At 40.1% G+C, this 15,306-nt stretch overlaps 2 protein-coding genes across 3 annotated transcripts in view; both read right to left on the reverse strand.

Moving 5' to 3' along the window:
- Positions 1–3,934, reverse strand: part of LOC117245948 (Fc receptor-like protein 4) — a 44,680-nt gene extending 40,746 nt beyond the window's left edge. For both annotated transcript variants that reach the window (XM_078163999.1, XM_033609578.2), the window contains exon 1: positions 3,811–3,934. The gene's annotated coding sequence lies outside the window, so the exon portion shown is untranslated. The remainder of the gene's footprint in view (positions 1–3,810) is intronic.
- Positions 2,282–13,534, reverse strand: LOC144458270 (uncharacterized). Its single transcript, XM_078163873.1, has 2 exons — positions 13,239–13,534; positions 2,282–10,212 (listed from the first exon to the last, which is right to left on the reverse strand). Exons 1-2 carry the CDS (start codon positions 13,429–13,431, stop codon positions 8,285–8,287), a joined length of 2,121 nt encoding a protein of 706 aa, XP_078019999.1. The 5' UTR covers positions 13,432–13,534; the 3' UTR covers positions 2,282–8,284.
- Positions 13,535–15,306: the final 1,772 nt, after the last annotated feature.

Below are 15,306 nucleotides of genomic sequence, written 5' to 3' on the forward strand. Positions count from 1 at the left end.
AGCAAAGTCGATGTCTTGAGCTCTTTGTCATGCTCCTTGGGCAAAAATAAACAACTAACTATTTTTGGTGCTGCCCTGGGTGCTTCCTTTTTTGCCTCGAGGAAGATCGAAAATAGACGGAAGACAAAAAGTCCAAAGAGCCGAGGGGAACTGCTGAGTCGTGTCATATATCTCTACGGGTTCATGACATTTTGCACAGCATGTTGTTATTTGTTTATATTGCTTACGTTAACATTTTTAACAGCGCAGTTTCTAATCTTCAAGTTCCCATGGCTTTCAATAACTAATCTCTTCTGAGTGCAGTTAATTATTAGTGTTGAAGTGCTTCTGAAGCCTATTTTAAGCAAAACAAAGACTTTGTGTAATGTTCATAGATGATGAATCTGGTATTTCCTCATAACATACACTTCACTTGTTTGACAACAGGAACCCCTTCCTATTATCTTTTCACTATTTAAGACCCGCTTTACAACTAAACTTAGTCTTTTAAATGCTTTTAAAAATAAAGATTAGATGTCACATAAAGGGCCAAAAGACTTCCACTTTTCAGACAAGTTTAACCCAGATATTCATACATCCCCAAATCAACGTCTGTTTTGTAAACTTTTAAAGCGACTTGGGATCTTCTAACATGACACCATCACAGCAGCATACTGTTAAAAGGCAGCTTATCATTTCCTTGAAAAATCACTGAAAACTTCACCAGAAACTCTGACTCATCCACCTGTTTGTGTCTCGTTTCAAGTGAGCTTACAGAATGAACAGAAAATGCACACTGGGGGAAATAACAGTAAATAAATAATAAAGCGATGCTCCTCTCATTAGTATCTTGTGACTTTCTGGCAGCAGCATCGGGAAAAGTACTCTGTCATCCTCGTAAAGCCCAGCTCTGTCCCTTGTTTGTCAATTCAAGAAAAATTCCCTTTGTTTCCTGCCATCTAAACAAAGGTTTCATTAATAAATCCCTTTAACTTGGTGCCACCATGAGGTTCACATTATGTTTTCTATCAGAATGTCTTGACAGCTACTGGATAGACTGCAGCAATTTTAGTTTGGATAGTGATGTTTCTCTCTGGATCAGTTGTAAGAAGTTTGATCGTCCAACTTTTCCTCTAGCGCCTTCATCAGGTCAACATTTCCGTTTGTCTGATAACTTTTTTTTTATTAAAGGTATTTTTGACGGCATTTTTGCCTTTAATCGACAGGAAAGCTCAGGGCGAAAGGGGGGGGGGGTGACATGCAGCAAGGGGCCACAGGTTGGAATTGAACCCGGGCCACTGGGGCAACATCCTTGTACATGGGGCGCCTGCTCTATCCACTAAGTCACCAACGCCCCATTTGTCTGATACTTTTGGTTCACAACAAAAAGCCTGTAGAACTATTAACAGTCTGAGGTTTCATCCAAGATTAACTCTACTCTACAAGACAGAGCCTCAACATCAGGTAATGATACTGTTGTTGCCTTGAAGAGAAACTTCGGTACGTTTGAATCTGGACCTCATTTTCCCAAGTTTTTGTGTCGATGTGCAGCGAATCCAGTTTCGTCAGGTCTCTACATGGAAAATCAAACATAGATTTCGTCTTAGCTGTAATTATCAAGATCTACGATAAGCTTGTCATCATCAGGTTTTCGTCTCGTTCTTGTCCGACAACCTGGCCAGCCGCCCCAAACACTTTTCAGAAATTAAAATCCAATCCGGGTCCATCAGGGATCTGCACTGTAGTTGACAACGTAAGCAGCTAATCAGGGACTGTGCTGTAGATGATGATGTCAAATGTAGGCCGCAGCTTGCAGAAACAGTAATGGCAGGTCCTGAGGCAACAAGTGTTAATTCTAACTTGGGCAAGTAAACACAGCACTAAGTGAAGTTATTGCAGAAACAGAGTCAATAACAGAGTTTCTCTGAGGGAAATATGTTTCGCTGTTCTTCCAACTGGATTTGGCTGAAGTTTGTTTATCAACTGTGTCCGTTAGTGATAAAGAAGATGAATGAATGTCATATTCTACATATAAGATTTTTATACCAAAAATAATATATTCAGATGTTTCAATATTTCGATTAGTAACTGTAATTTAATGACATATTATTTCTCAGTAACTGTGACTAATTGCAGTTACGTTTATTTTGTAATTTATTATTTAACTCTGTTCCATGTAACTTGTTACTGTGCAGCACAGGTTGTACTTTAGGACATCAAGGCTCACTGAAACCGTTTGAATGGTGACATCTGCTGGACGATCTTTGATACTGCATTAGTATAGAAAGAATATGAGTTGACCTGCTTTAATATATAACCTTTATTTATTCTCGAGAGACATTGAGGTTACCCTCATTTTACATGCCATCAAGTTGACAAGCCATTAAAATATTGACAGTGATTACACACAACAATATACATTTAACAAGAAAGACAGTCATTTGAAACAATTACAACTAGAAACACAGTTATCTATGATTAAGGTCTGTGAGTGAAGGGAGTGTGTCTAATTTCAGGATGTATTGTAGTGCGTTCCAAGAGCTAGGGGCATCATAACAAAAGGCAGTCTTACCAATACTTGTACAGATTCGAGGAACTTTGAGTGGCAGCATTTCAGCTGAACAGGTCATGTAAGTGCCTGAGTTCCACTCCAACAAATTTGCAATATACAGTGGTAATTTGCCTAGAAAGGCCTTAAAAATATATAGAAGCCAGTGCCTCTTGTGCCTTTCCTCAAGAGAGGGCCAACCAACTTTTTCATACAGAACACAGTGGTGAGTATCATATTTATCACCAGTAATAAATCTAAGGGCTGAATGATAGACCGATTCCAGACCCTTCAAAGTTGAGGCAGCAGCATGCCTATAGATAATATCACCATAATCCATAACAGACATAAACACTGCTTCAATTATTACTCTTCTTGAGAGCACTGGGAAACAAGATTTGTTTCTGTACAGAAAGCCAATTTTTTGTCGCAACTTTAAAATAAGTTCATTAATGTGATATTTGAATGAGAAATCCTCATCTAGCCAGATGCCAAGATATTTGTACTCTGTGACTCTCTTGATTTCTGAGCCAGTTTTGGTGTATAAATGCACACTACTGAAATCAATGTTTTTGGCTTGGGTAAACATATCTTATTTGCATTAAGAAGTAGTTTATGTTTGCAAGTTATTGATGGCTGTATGAACAGAATCTGCAGTACAATATAAAATTGTGTCATGTGCATAAAAATGGGCATGACAACCAATTAAAGAAGGAATAATATCATTAATATAGACAGTAAAAAGCAATGGACCCAAAACAGACCCTTGACGTACACCCCCACTAACTGACAAAAAATCAGATTTTGTATGGCCAAGCTTAACACATTGATGCCTGTCAGTCAAGTAGCTCTGAAACCATACACATGCATTTTCATCCAACCCCATTGCATCTAATTTTCTCAAGAGCAAGCGATGACTGCTACATGCCTGAGTCCTGAAACAGACAATATGAATTATCCATTAAATTTTCTTCTGCAGAAAGTTTTGTTTTCTTGTAACAAAGTTGGTTGAGGTTATGATTCCTTGTGCTACAAGCACCTGAGGGTTTATTGGCTCAGTGGCTAACATTATTAGCACAAGTCTATGGCATTTTACATGGTATACACTAGCCTAGCAACTAGCGGGGATTTCCTCTGCTCATATGAAGCCAGGATAAATCACACACAAGACTTAAATGCTATATTGTGGAGGCTTTATTGCCTTCTCAATGTATTGTTCCTTATCTTTGAAATACAAGTTATTAAAAGCTTTGTTTCCACTGAGGGAAATGGGTTCGGCTTACCACAATAACTAGGAGGTCTGCGTCGCCACGAGATGTAGTTTCATTTCTGGAAAGGTGCACGTCAGGATATGGCGCAGGTTAAGCGGGATTTGTAGTTCTCCGTCGTTACGTGAAATCCGAAATCATGTCAAAATGACAAAAGCTCTCATCTGCTGAGAGGAGTGCAAAGAAAGAGCATGAATGTAAAGGTCATGGGTCATGGCGTGTTCAATGTAACCTCGTAAAATGTAGCTCTCGGTGAGTAACTTGAATAAATCCACCTGTTTGAAGGAGAAATTAGTTGATGTTTTCACAGCACGAAAAGTTTTTCATGTGAAAGAAGGTCATGTTGAAGGTTGTTTCATAAATGTGCGTGATTGAATTTGTGCGTATTCAAAATGAGGGACTGAATGATTTTAAAACTGTTCATTTATTTATTTTTACAGTGTGTTTCCCTGGTACACAAGAAGAATAAATAACAACAACAAACTTGTCTGGGGCAGCAAATAAGCTAGGATCACCACTGATTTCATATCATATGAAGCAGCCCACGTCTTTTATAGTTCTGATCATTTTAATCTTTCAAATGAACGTTCTCGTTGCTGAATGGGGAAACCCAGAGATGACTGAACAAGTTGGTAACAAGCACCGTGATACCGGTTATCTAAACGGCCAAACTTCCCCTTGCTGTCAGACAGCCCTGTACAATTGTAAACTGATGCGGTTACATGATGCTCTCCTAAAAGCAACCAGACCACTGACAGAATCAGTCATTTTCCCTCATAGAACACAATGAGTCGCTGGTCTTCCGCTGCCCTTCAATCAGACAGTTAGTTTGTGTTGTTGTGTGACAAGGCTTATCACCAGCCTATCATGTTTTCGTTATAGTGGGTGGCAGAATTGGAGTGGGAAAAGCCTTAGCTCCTCCTCTGCATGCAGCTCTACTCCTGGAGAGTACCCCTCCTTTACTCCTATCTCTTGAACAGTGTTGGCTGGCTTTTCATTTGTCTGAGGAAACATGGCTTCAGGCGCCTTTTCCAGATCTGACTTTCAGTTTTGAGTCACACAATACAAATACACTCTCAGCACATTTAATGATGTGATAGATAATTTGATGATGTACATGTGTGATCTAACACAGATGTTGTTGCCACTTGTAACACTTTCTTCTAACTTTAAATCTATCCTGCTTCCTTGTTAATAACAATCATAATAATAACAATAACAATACTAATAATAACAATAATTATAATAACAATAATAATGATAATAATGAACATGATTTATAAGAGATAAACACCTATGTATACATCTGCATTCATTGAAAAGGACAAAGACAAAAGGACCTACAATAATAAAACACAACAGAAAAGAACCAACTAATATTGAACATAAATAAATATAGAAAACAAAAAAACAGAGAAATAAATAATCACTAACAGTATCCTGTGAACACCTAGTGACTGTCACACCCCCACTTCATCTCTGTATCCCACGAAAACATATTCTTTGTATTTTGTTTTAGACTGTTGCATGTTTGGACATTGTTTTAACTCATCACCCATACTATTCCAAAGTCTTACCCCACCGAACGAAATGCAAAATCTTTTCTTGTTTGTACGGATTCTGTTAATTTTGAAGTTGTATTTTCCTCTGAATTGATAACCCCCCTCTCGATCTCTAAACAAGAACATACTCACTCACTTTTCCTACAGTCCAAATTATTAAAATTTACAGACATAGTGAAATTCAAAACAGCACAAATCATGTACAAAGTGAATAATAACCTTCTACCACAAAATATATAGACATTGATAGCCGACATTATGAATGACCCGTATTGTCCTTTTTTGAAGAATAGTTAGTGAAATGATTGAACTCATACAGTTACTGCCCCAGATCTCTGCACAGTAATTGAATTATGGTAAGACAATGGAACAGTATAGGATGCGGAGTGATTTATGATCCAGAATCTGTTTTGCTTTGTTTAAAACTGAAATGCTTCTTGGTAGTTTGGTTTGTATATGTCTGATGTGTGGTTTCCAACTGATTTTCTCATCTATTATCACCCCAAGGAATTTATTTTCATGAACCCTTTCAATCTGCACCCCATCTATCTGTATTTGTACTTGTTCGTTAATCCTGTGATTCCCAAATAACATTATTTTTGTTTTATTTAAGGTTAATGATAATTTGTTTCTGTCAAACCATATTTTCAATTTGCTCATATCTTTAGTGACTTGGTCCAGTACTTCTTTTAAATTCTCCCCAGAACCAAAAATATTCGTGTCATCAGCAAACAACACCAGCTTCAATACCTGTGACACCCTACAAATATCATTGATATACAATATAAATAGTTTAGGGCCCAACACTGACCCCTGGGGGACACCACAAACAATGTCCAAACATGAGGAACAAACATTACCCAGCATAACAAACTGCTGTCTCTTCTGTAGATAGCTCTTAATCCAGTCTGACACAATACCTCTGATGCCATATCGTTCCAGCTTTTTCAGTAATAGATTATGGTTGATTGCGTCAAAGGCTTTCTTGATATCAGTAAATATTCCAATTGCATATTTCTTTTGCTCAACAGCATTTGTGATTTCTTCAATTGCTTCTATTATTGCTAGTAGAGAGAAATTTGTGTTTTACTACGGATGTATCCAGTCTATTATTGAAGAGTTTTTCTGGTATTTTGGAAAATTGTGGAAGTAAGGAGATAGGTCTGTAGTTGGTGAAATGATGTTTGTTCCCAGTTTTGTACAGCGGAATGACTTTGGCTATTTTCATTTTGTTTGGAAATGAACCAGTTTGAAATGATAAATTACAGATGTATGTTAATGGTTTTGAAATCCCTTCAACGACCTCTTTCACTATTGTCATATCAATGTCATTATAATCAGTTGACTTTTTGTTTTTACATTTTTCAACAATGTCCAATATTTCTTTCTCTTCCACCGCTTTGAGAAACATTGAGTTGGGATTTCGTTCTATCAATATATCCATATTGTTTCCAACTGTCCCTGGATCAGAGATTTTTTCTGCAAGGTCGGGTCCCACATTTACAAAAAATTTATTTAGATTGCCAACCACATCACTTCTATTACAAATTACATTATCCTTATCCATAAAGTACTCTGGATGGTCTATTTGTTTAGAACTACTTCTTATAATACTGTTTAATATACCCCACATTCCTTTAATATTGTTTTTATCATCGTCTAATATTTTCCTATAATAATCTTTCTTGTTTGTCCTTATAATATGAGTTAACTTTTTTTTTCTTTTATATCTATTTTCTGCCTCTTTAGTTCTCAGTCTTATGAATTCTCTGTGTAGTGTATTTTTCTTTTTGCAGGCGTTTTGCAATCCCTTTGTGATCCACGGACAGTTGCTATATTTCAGTTTTCTTGTATATTCTTTAATTGGACAGCTTTTGCCATATAATTGCTTAAAAACCCTCAAAAATACTTCATATGCATTGTCCACATTGTTTTCTTGGTATACTGCCTCCCAGTGTTGTGCCAGTAATTCATTCCTGAATGTGTTTATTGATTCCCCTGACCTCATTCTCCTGTACTCTATTTGCTTGACTGTCTTTTTTGTTCCTGTGATTGTAATCATAGATAATAATAAAAAACAGGTAGATGATCACTGATGTCATTAATTAGAATACCACTTATTGTTTTGTCTTTAATGTCATTAATGTATATGTTGTCTATCAAAGTAGCACAACTGAATGTAATTCTGGTGGGTCTGGTGATTTTTGGAAATAGACTCAAACTGTACATTGTATTAATAAATGAATCTGTTGTTTTATGCATATGTGGATTTAATATATCAATGTTGAAAACACCACATATGAAAACAACTTTTTTGCTTTGTTTTGAAAACATACCCTCTATCCATTCTCTGAAAATGTCAATATTTGTACCTGGTGTCCTGTATATGCAGCTAACTACAATATTCTTATTCTTTTCTTCACATATTTCAATGGTTATACATTCTAGTAGGTTGTCAACCACAGTTGTCATACTTTCAATTACTTTGTAGTTCAGGTTTTTATCCACATATATGGCAACTCCTCCCCCACCTTTGTTTTTCCTGTTTATATTCCTTAATTCACAACCTTCCAGTTCAAAGTCCATCCTTTTTTCAGTATTGATCCAAGTTTCCGATATTGCAATTATGCTAAATGGATATGAAATGTCTGTAAATATTCCTTAATATTATTGAAGTTAGCATAGACGCTTCTGCTGTTGAAATGGATAATTGATAATTAGATATGAGTTTGAGTTTGATGAGGCTGTTACAGGACTGACCAATATGGTTTTTCTCCTGTGTGGGTTTTCATGTGTTGGTGCAACTGTCCAGTGTGTGTAAAAGATTTCATACATACACGGAAGCTGAAAGGTCAATCTCTTATTTGAGTTCTCATGTGTTTAAGTCTTATTCCATATTAAAAAAATGTACAAACTGAGCAGCTGAATCACTTTCCTGTATCATGAGTTCTCATGTGTGTATATAAATTTCCACTCTGTCTAAATGATTTCCCACAAACTGCACAGCTAAATGGTTTCTCTCCTGTATGGCAGGTCATGTGTGCCTTAAGGACTCCACTATTACCAAATCTTTTCCCACACTCAGAGCAGCTAAATGGTTTTTCTCCTGAATGAGATCTCATGTGTATCTTTAGACTTCCACTGTGAGCAAATCTTTTCCCACACTCAGAGCAGCCAAATGGCTTCTCTCCTGTATGAGATCTCATGTGTTTTTTCAGATTTCCACTTTGACCAAATCCTCTCCCACACTCAGAGCAGCTGAATGGTTTCTCCCCTGTGTGATATCTCATGTGGTCCTTCAGATGTTCACTTCGACGAAATCTTTTCCCACACTCAGAGCAGCTAAATAGTTTCTCTCCTGTGTGCGATTTCACGTGCTTCTTCAGATGTGCACTTTGACTGAAACTTTTCCCACATTCAGAGCAGCGAAATGGTTTTTCTCCTGTATGAACTTTCATGTGTTTCTTCAGATCTCCACCTTGACCAAATGTTTTACTACACATGGAACAGCTAAATGGTTTCTCTCCTGTATGAGATCTCATGTGGACCTTCAGATTTTCACTATGACCAAATCGTTTCCCACACTCAGGGCAGCTAAATGGTTTCTCTCCTGTATGAGATCTAATATGTCTTTTCAGATTTCCATTTTGAGCAAATCGTTTCCCACATTCAGAGCAGCTAAATGGTTTCTCTCCTGTATGAGATCTCATGTGTTTTCTACAATCATCACTGTGGAAAAATCTTTTCCCACACTCGGAGCAGCTGTATGGTTTTTCTCCTGTATGGGATTTCCTGTGTCTCTTTAGATGTCCACTTTGACCAAATACTTTCCCACACTCAGAGCAGCTAAATGGTTTCTCCCCTGTATGAGATCTCATGTGTTTTCGAAGATCTCCACTATGGCCAAATCTTTTCCCACACTCAGAGCAGCTGTATGGTTTTTCTCCTGTATGAGATTTCCTGTGTCTCTTCAGATCTCCACTTTGACCAAATACTTCCCCACACTCAGAGCAGCTAAATCGTTTCTCATCAACAATCAAATCACTGACAGGGACTTCATCATTTTCCAGAGAGTTTAAACCTGACTGAGGTTCTCTGGTCTCCGTCCAATCATCACTGTCATCAGTCTCAGGTTGTAAATGTGTATCTGGATCTGAGTTCCTGGCTGGTTCTGCTCCTCCACAGTCCTCTCCCTCTGCTTCTGTTTCCATCTGTTCAGTGTGTCTTTGATGAAGCTGTGAGGACTGAGGTTTCTCTTCATCATCTTCACTCTTCACAGGGACAGGAGTGGATGTGAACTTGGTGATATCATCCTCCTCCAGCCCTTGAAGCTGCTCTCCCTCCTGACTGATCCAGAGTTCCTCCTGTTCCTCTTTAATGTGTGGAGGCTCTGGGTCCTCCTGGTCCTCTTTAATGTGTGGAGGCTCTGGGTCCTCCTGGTCCACACTGGAGCTCTCTGGTTCAGAAGACTCTCCAGTCTTGTCATCAGTCTCAGGTTGTAAATGTGTATCTGGATCTGAGTTCCTGGCTGGTTCTGCTCCTCCACAGTCCTCTCCTTCTGCTTCTGTTTCCATCTGTTCAGTGTGTCTTTCATGAAGCTGTGAGGACTGAGGTTTCTCTTCATCATCTTCACTCTTCACAGGGACAGGAGTGAATGTGAACTTGGTGATATCATCCTCCTCCAGCCCTTGAAGCTGCTCTCCCTCCTGACTGATCCAGAGTTCCTCCTGTTCCTCTTTAATGTGTGGAGGCTCTGGGTCCTTCTGGTCCACACTGGAGCTCCGCTCCTGCTGCTCAGGGGGAACCTCTTCTTTAACCACCGACAGCTGCTGGACGTCTGCAGGACATTGACCAGCTGCAACATTAACATGATGAACACATTAATGCTTCAATAATTACATTCTTGAAACATACACTTTGATGGAGTGAAACATGATACAGATATGATCTACTTTTGCGTTTCAAAATAAGGTGTTACAACGGATAAATACAAAATACACTTTGGGAAATCGAATTTATTGGATCCTCATCACAGGAAGTAAACACTAGGGCTGTAGTCTCCTGGTCGACTAGTCGATTATTTGGTCGCTATGTTCTCGTCCGACCAAATTCTCATTAGTCAAATAATCGCCGTGTTACTTTCATAAGGAGAAAAGTGCTACATCAACAGCTTTCCAGGACTAATTCATTATTTCCTGAGGTGGGGGGACAGGCTAAGTTACCTGTGAAAATGGGGGTGTTTTCAAAACACCACCGTTGTTGACAGAAAGTTGGATTCGCCCACGCTCAGCCTCGCGGTGACGCAGACCTCCTGTCAGTTTTTGTATACTGACACCTTTTCCCTCAGTGGAAACGAGGCTTGTATCTACTTGTATTTCACAGATAAAAAACAATAAATTGTGAAGACCGTAAAGCCTCCACTAAAATAGCATCTTAAGTCTTGTGTGTGATTCATCCTGGCTTCATATGAGCAGAGGAAATCTACACTCGTCGCAAGGCTAATTTATACAATGTAACATGCCATAGGCTGGCGCTAATAACGTTAGCATGTTGTATTTGCTCGGAAAAAGTGTTTAGTATAAGACAGTTGTTTTGTCGGTGAACCTTGTGAGTTGTAATGGAGCCAAATTATGTGCCGTTACCTTTGTTAGATGTTGCTGTTGTCCCTGGCATGAGAAGAGGAAAAGATCGCTAGACACTAGGCTAATTTATACAATGTAAAATGCCACAGACATGTGCTAATAATGTTAGCATGTTGTATTAGTGGGGGAAATGTGTCCAGATAAAGACAAGTGTTTGTCTGTGAATGCTGCGAGTTATAGTGAAGCTGATTTGTGTACTTGTGTTTGAAACTGTCTCTATTAAGCCATGTTTAATGTGTGTTTAATGTGTGTTTTGAATCAACTATATAAATAAAGTTCAATTTGAACTAAACTTTACAGCACTTAACACAGTACTCCACCGTCAACTAGTGTTTTGGAGGTGTAACTGCAGAGTGACACAGACACACCACCGCAGAGGTAAAAAAAATAACGTGCAGATTTTTTTCCCCATGACTAATCGATTAGTTGAAGATTATGTGCGACTTTAGTCGACCAAGATTTTCTTTAGTTGACTACAGCCCTAGTAAACATGCTACCTGTGTCCCTTATAAATTAGGAAATCCCAATTAAATGTTAAAGAGCCTGTCTATAATAAATATCCAAAGCTACCGAAGCTGAGGGTTGAAAACAGCGTCCAGTAGTTTCCGTTGTCGCTCGTTCTCCTCTTTTGATCGACAAAGTTCCTCCTCATACTCTGCTATCGTTCTTTCAAACAGTCCAAATATCTCTTCAGCAGCCGCAGTTAGTCGTTAAAATAAATATCCAAAGAAAAAAAACATACTGCATTAGAGCCCGAAGGAAAAATAGCTAACTAAATCAGAGAAGCTAACGACACCAGAGAAGCTAACTACGACAGAGAAGCTAACAACACCAGAGAAGCTAACGACACCGGAGAAGCTAACGACACCAGAGAAGCTAACGACACCAGAGAAGCTAATGACACCAGAGAAGCTAACGGCACCAGAGAAGCTAACGACACCAGAGAAGCTAACGACACCAGAGAAACTAACTACTAGGGATGGGCAAACGATCAAAATTCATTATTCGATCATCAAAAAAATTAACGATCAATTATCAATTAATTGATAAGCGAGTATTTCAAAAGAGAGAAAACAAAAGAGTGCAGTGCAGACTGTCGCCGCAAGAGAGCGCAGCTGCCCCAGTTTTGAGCTTCAACCCCCCAGGCCAAAGAGGAAGAATGGCGCGCATGCGCAGTTCACCCCTGGGTGTTTACAACCGTTGCCAGCCAGGGTTACAGGCTTCGGTTTTCAGCAAAACCTCCGTCTTTCAATGGCGTAGTGTTTTCAGAGGCCTCAAGGGAAGCCGCAGAGGCTTTGGAGAGCGACGAGAGCCTCCGTCTGTCGTCTGTCTGTCGAGCCGCCGTGCTCGCCGGGCGCGGGGTCTCGTTGGCACGGCGGCACGCCGGACCTATGCCAGGCATTGTAGAGGAAACACTGCGACTATCGATCAAAATTATTTGTGATCGATCAAAAGCCTTAAAAATCAATCATCGATAATCGAAAATTGATGCCCATCCCTACTAACGGCACCAGAGAAGCTAACGGCACCAGAGAAGCTAACGGCACCGGAGAAGCTAACGGCACCGGCACCACAGAAGCTAACGACACCGGAGAAGCTAACGGCACCGGAGAAGCTAACGACACCAGAGAAGCTAACGGCACCGGAGAAGCTAACGGCACCGGAGAAGCTAACGGCACCGGAGAAGCTAACGACACCGGAGAAGCTAACGACACCAGAGAAGCTAACGGCACCGGAGAAGCTAACGACACCAGAGAAGCTAACGGCACCGGAGAAGCTAACGGCACCGGCACCACAGAAGCTAACGACACCAGAGAAGCTAACGACACCAGAGAAGCTAACGGCACCGGAGAACCTAACGACACCGGAGAAGCTAACGGCACTGGAGAAGCTAACGGCACCGGAGAAGCTAACGACACCGGAGAAGCTAACGGCACCAGAGAAGCTAACGACACCGGAGAAGCTAACGGCACCAGAGAAGCTAACGGCACCGGAGAAGCTAACGGCACCAGAGAAGCTAACGGCACCGGAGAAGCTAACGGCACCGGAGAAGCTAACGACACCGGAGAAGCTAACGGCACCAGAGAAGCTAACGACACCGGAGAAGCTAACGGCACCAGAGAAGCTAACGACACCAGAGAAGCTAACGCGGCATATAAACGTCGACAGACTGAATATTTATTGAACAAACCTGCAGTTATATTATTAATAATGAACTTGTAATGTTTAATGAACAAACCTGCTCTGTGTAACCGAAGCTGAGGGTTGAAAACAGCGTCCAGTAGTTTCCGTTGTCGCTCGTTCTCCTCTTTTGATCGACAAAGTTCCTCCTCGTACTCTGCTATCGTTCTTTCAAACAGCCCAAATATCTCTTCAGCAGCCGCAGTTAGTCGCTGCTTCACCAACGATCTCAGCATTTGGACTTTAGACATGTTCACACTTTAAAAACACAACAAAGACACTCTGCTAACACACGTTTCCAACAGACGCCATCTTGCTCAAACAATGTGACGTTCTTCTTCTTCTTTTTGTTTAACGGCGGTTGGCATCCAGCTTATTGGTGCATTACCGCCCCCTTCTGTTCCGGAGTGTGGACCAAACAGTAGACTTACATTCTTATTCTTTTACCTGACCAGATCAAAAAAACAAAACAATATTATACACATGATATATATATATATATATATATATATATATATATATATATATATATATATATATATATATATATATCTCAACACCCTTATCCTACTATAAACTCCCCACACCCATGTCAGCAACAGCAACCCTATTCTTCTAACCCTGCTTATCCATCAGATTCTATAATAAACACCTCTGTCCCTTAGGAAAACTATCAGTACCCTAACCTGTGCTCTCTCACCCTGCTCATCCTTCCACCTCTAACACACTTTTGGATTTGATAAAGATGCCTCCCTTTCTCCTCTCTATCCCACCTTTCTTGCCACATTAGATTGGTCTTTTCCCAGATTGCACATTTAACTTCTGCTTTGCTGATACTGAACTGCATGTCTACATTTCCTTTCTTTAAAGCCCTCTTAGCCAGCTCATCCGCCCTCTCATTCCCCCTCACCCCTACATGCGCTGGAACCCACAGAAACTTTACCTGACCTCCCTGATTGACTATTCTTGTCACTGACTGAAGGACTGAATACAGTATATCTTGACGGCTGTTTGAATAGAAAGACCTTAAGCTTGCTAGTACTGAAGATGAATATGAACATATCAACGTATTATCCAGACCAGCTTTCTCCACCTGCCGTAATGCAACCAGCACTGCCACCATTTCCACTGTGTACACTCCTAACTTATTAGATGTCCTTCTGTTGATTCCAGTTCCTTTTGCTGGTACTGGCACCCCAAATCCTGTCACTTCTGTCTCAGGTTGTTTAGCACCATCTGTGTAAATCTGTGTAAAATCACTATATTCTTTAGTTACAAGAAATCTGAATGCACCCACCAAATCAATTATGCCTTTTTCCTTCCTTTTAGCCTCTAACAAATACCAGTCAGTCTCAGGCCACAACATCCATGAAGCCACCTCTGGATAAACCACTGTTGGGCTTATATTCAAATTGAATACTCCAAATTCTTTTGCCACGTCATTCTCTACTCGCGTAAAGTTTTGCCTCTGGCTCCTCCCATTCTCCCAGCACTCCTGCAAAACTCCTTTTGTGGGGTGAGATTTGATGTGCCCCTGCAAATTAGCCCAGTAATTAGTCATCAGTTGCATCCTTCTTACTTCTAGAGGCATTTCACCCAATTCTACCTGTAGGGCAGGTACTGGTGAAGTCTTAATAGCCCCACTACACACTCTCAGAGCCTGTGCCTGAATCACAACCAACTTCCTCAAGAGAGACTTAGCTGCTGACCCATATTCTACACTGCCGTAGTCAATCACAGACCTCATCAATGCTACATATAGCCTCTTTAGCGCTGAACAGCTTGCCCCCTCATTCCCTTCCAGTCAAACATCTCATCACATTTTGCATTTTCCTTATATTCTCCTGATATGATCTGCCCATGTTAGCCGTGAATCAAAAAGAACTCCCAGAAATTTAAACGTTCCAACCCTTTCTAAAGCTTTTCCATACATCTCCAGCTTCATCCCTTCTTCAATTCTTTTCCTGGTGAAAAATACTGTTTGTGTTTTTTCCACTGAGAACCTGCACCTCCACTCAAACCCCCACTCCACCACCTCATCAATTGCACCTTGAACTTTCCTTATTGCATGCTCCATGTTCCTTCCTCTTTTCCACAAGGCTCCATCATCTGCAAAAAGTGATCTG

Source organism: Epinephelus lanceolatus, chromosome 22 (genome assembly GCF_041903045.1).
Source record: "Epinephelus lanceolatus isolate andai-2023 chromosome 22, ASM4190304v1, whole genome shotgun sequence".
Lineage (NCBI taxonomy): Eukaryota > Metazoa > Chordata > Actinopteri > Perciformes > Serranidae > Epinephelus > Epinephelus lanceolatus.

What these genes read in the sequence shown, in the direction of transcription:
- LOC144458270 (XM_078163873.1), bottom strand. Translation starts at nt 13,431, where the DNA reads ATGTCTAAAGTCCAAATGCTGAGATCGTTGGTGAAGCAGCGACTAACT. An exon ending in GCTTCGGTTACACAGAGCAG is followed by an intron (nt 10,213 to 13,238) that starts GTTTGTTCATTA and finishes TTAATGTTGCAG; the next exon opens with CTGGTCAATGTCCTGCAGAC.